The sequence below is a fragment of the Geospiza fortis genome, unplaced genomic scaffold (assembly GCF_000277835.1).
Source record: "Geospiza fortis unplaced genomic scaffold, GeoFor_1.0 scaffold396, whole genome shotgun sequence".
In the NCBI taxonomy this organism is placed as follows: domain Eukaryota; kingdom Metazoa; phylum Chordata; class Aves; order Passeriformes; family Thraupidae; genus Geospiza; species Geospiza fortis.
This window is the reverse complement of record NW_005054345.1, coordinates 2,255,039-2,258,158: the sequence shown is the minus strand read 5'-3', so window position 1 is coordinate 2,258,158 and position 3,120 is coordinate 2,255,039. Positions and strand designations below refer to the sequence as shown.

At 39.5% G+C, this 3,120-nt stretch overlaps 1 protein-coding gene across 1 annotated transcript in view; it reads left to right on the top strand.

The window, feature by feature from the left end:
* Positions 1-6: 6 nt before the first annotated feature.
* The window catches only part of NDC1 (NDC1 transmembrane nucleoporin), a 13,934-nt gene continuing 10,820 nt past the window's right edge, over positions 7-3,120 (top strand). The window contains exons 1-4 of the mRNA XM_005422955.2: positions 7-82; positions 1,022-1,123; positions 1,291-1,465; positions 1,931-2,069. Coding sequence (XP_005423012.1) covers positions 1,072-1,123; positions 1,291-1,465; positions 1,931-2,069 — 366 coding nt within the window. The 5' untranslated portion in view covers positions 7-82; positions 1,022-1,071. The remainder of the gene's footprint in view (positions 83-1,021; positions 1,124-1,290; positions 1,466-1,930; positions 2,070-3,120) is intronic.

Sequence of the window (3,120 nt, the reverse complement as noted above, 5' to 3'; positions counted from 1 at the left end):
GTGCTGCTGCTGCCCCTCTGCACCGCGGCCTTCATCGTGCTCAGCGGCCTCGACCCGTTCCACCCGGTGCGCTGGATCTCCAGTAGGTGCCCGGCCGCGTCCTCCTGGTTTTGCTCTCACGCGTTTGTGTTTCTGGCTTTTTGTTGGGTTGTTTGGTTGTTTTTTTTTTTTCTACACTCTGTTGTTTTGGGTTCAGTCCCAGATAACGGGAACTGACGGTGGCATTGTGTTACACTTATATTTCGAACAGTCTTTGACCATTGAAATGTTTCTGTGTTAGAGCTGCAGCAGCCACAGTCCACCCTAGGTGGGAATAAGTGTTGCAAGTTCATGTGAGTCTGTCCCTCACAGAATTAAAAAAAAAACAGGTTAAGTGCTTTAGTTGTCTGTTCTGAGTCGTTGGACACGCTTCCCCTTCCACCCTGTGCAGCTGCTGTTTCCATAGGCAGCTTCAGTTTTCTCTCCGGTGCATTGAATCCTAAGAGAAATTCCTGAAGCAGGCACCGTGCATGGTGAGAATAACTTCCCCTGAGTGCCTGCAATGAAAATAGAGAGATGTTTAGCTGAAAGCTCGATGCCCGTGATCATTGAGCTACTCCAGGCAGAGAGAACTGACTTCCTTCCTCCTTTGGAAATAGAAAAGCCCAAAAGAACCACTGTAAGACATTTCTTCCCTTTTTGGCATGGCTGGATGGCTGTAGCTTTTCATAAATGAATGGAAATGTGATATTTGAGCCACAGTTTAATGTTTTGGTTTTTTTTAAACAAACTTCTGAGTGTTGATTTATAAGAAAACCAGTTATAAGCGTGTCAGATAGTTTCTATGAAGTTTAAATTTGCTTTTGTGCTGAAGTGTTGTGTAGCTGGGCAGACCTCATGTGGGATTAGAAAGTCCATTGACCATTACTCCCCTTTAGGCATTCAGTGGATTATTTTCCATTGCTTAAGTGCTCTTTTCTGTTACTTACTGCGTTGCTGCTGTGTTGTTGCAATTTTCTGAACAATATCTTTATTTTTTCAGATTCTTTCAATGATTTGTATACCTCTTATGTCATCTTTTGTATCTTCCTGATGTCTGTGGTGATAATAGTAATAAGCATCTTCAACGTTGAATTTTATGCAGGTGGGTTGTGTAAATTGTTGAACTGTCTTCGATACCTAAATTAGATAGGATGAGCATTTATAATTTAGTGACTGATCTTGACAATCGTGGGGTTTTTTCTCTTTTTCATTTTAATGAAAGATTTTATTGGTAAGAAGTAAAAATGATTTTTCTGCTTTTATTTACAGTGGTGCCATCGATACCATGCTCTCGATTAGCACTGATAGGGAAAATTATTCACCCTCAGCAAGTGATCCATTCCTTTGTTCATGCTATCATGGGAATGCTGGTTGCTTGGTGTGCTACAGTCATGACAAAAGGGAGGTTCCAGTTCCTTGCTGTGTCCTGCACACCTTCAGAAAGGTAATTGTGTGTGTGTCAAAGATAAACAAAGCATTTTTATTGCAAAATGTATTCACTGAGTATTTCTTTCAAAAAGAATCTCAAGAATTTGGGTATTCTAAAACCTCAGCAATTATATGTTGATTTTCTTTATTAAAGGACAAAAAATGCTCCCCTTTGTAAATGTTACAATGCACAGAGAACTGGACCAGAAAAACTACATTTCCAGGATTCTTAATGGATTCTTCATTCTTGATGACAAGTTGGTTGTCACTTGAACTAAGTCCTGGTCTTGTGGTTAATGGCATGTTTCATGCATAAATTACAAAAACAGGAGGTGGGATTCCTACTTTAGCAAAAAACTTGCTGAGGTATCATCAGATGTACTGATCAGGAAAGTAAAATGAAAATTCTGAATTGAGTTTCCTAAGGCTTGAACAGCTTTTTGTTTTGAACTCAGAATTGATTCTAAGTTTTCTATTTTAGCCTAGAAGATGCTGTTCCTCAGATGTGCCTAAATGAGTATCACCTCTTCTTTCTTCTTTCTGGAGCTTTCTTGGGATACAGCTACAGCCTTTTCTTTCTTATTAACAACATGAATTATTTGCCATTTCCAATCATACAGGTAAGAGCTTTAAGCATCTTTGTAGAAAGACGTGTGTAAGTGAAACAGTGCTCAAAAAAGCCTGGATAATTTATGAGTGTGGCAGCAGGAGCTGCCTGTGTGCAGCTGCTGTCACTGATAGATGAAGTGTACACCCAGCTTTAAGTGCCAGCACTGTTCATCCTACTCCTCCTGCTCAGCTGCTTTTAAGTGAACACAGAAACTGGGATGCTGTGACTTAACATTTACCCTACAGCCCTCTGATGCCTGTTAAAAGCTGGCTGAGGTGGCAGGTGAACTACAGGAAAAAGACAATGTGCACAAACTGAGTGTCAATTTCAGGAACTGACAACAAGGGTCATCTAAAAGCTGAAAATCTTGACAGTTAAAAAAAAAAACCCTTCAGTTCAAGTCTAAGTAGCACATTAAATCTTGCTTAGAGCTCCACATCCAAAGCTTTTTTGTGTGTGTAGCACTATGGAAACTAAAATCCCATTAATTCCTCTGGAGGAGTCCTGCAGAAATCTGTACCAGTGTGAAGCATCACCTTAAAAATATTTCTGTTGCTGCAGCCTCCCAGCAGCCATTAACTTTGCCTGATTCCCAGATTGACACAGTCCAGCCAATTTGGCAAGGGATGTCTTTAACCAAGGTTGGTTGTGTTATAGTGGAACATGTGTGCTGCATTATGCTGACCATTCAGTTCATCAGCAAACCAAGCAGCATTTTGGCAATGCTGTAGTTAGAATATTAAAAAAAAAATCTATTTCAATGTTGTTAATTCTCCTTTTTTTTGTTGTTGTTTCTTTGGGTTTTCAGTTTGGTTTTGGTTTTTTCCCCCTTTTTTCTTTTTTTTTTCTTTTTTTTTTCCTAATGCCAGCTAGTAAAATAAAAAAAATAAATCACTTTGGTTGCATTTGCATAGTTTCATTTTCGTGGTTTCATTTGTCAGCTGGGTTGCTTCAATCATTTGGAAACATATATCATTTATTTGGAGGAAAGCATCAATGTTGCATTGGTTTTGCTGCTTGGAGGGTTACTGACTCTGGAACTCAGGCTTGTCTGAATTTTC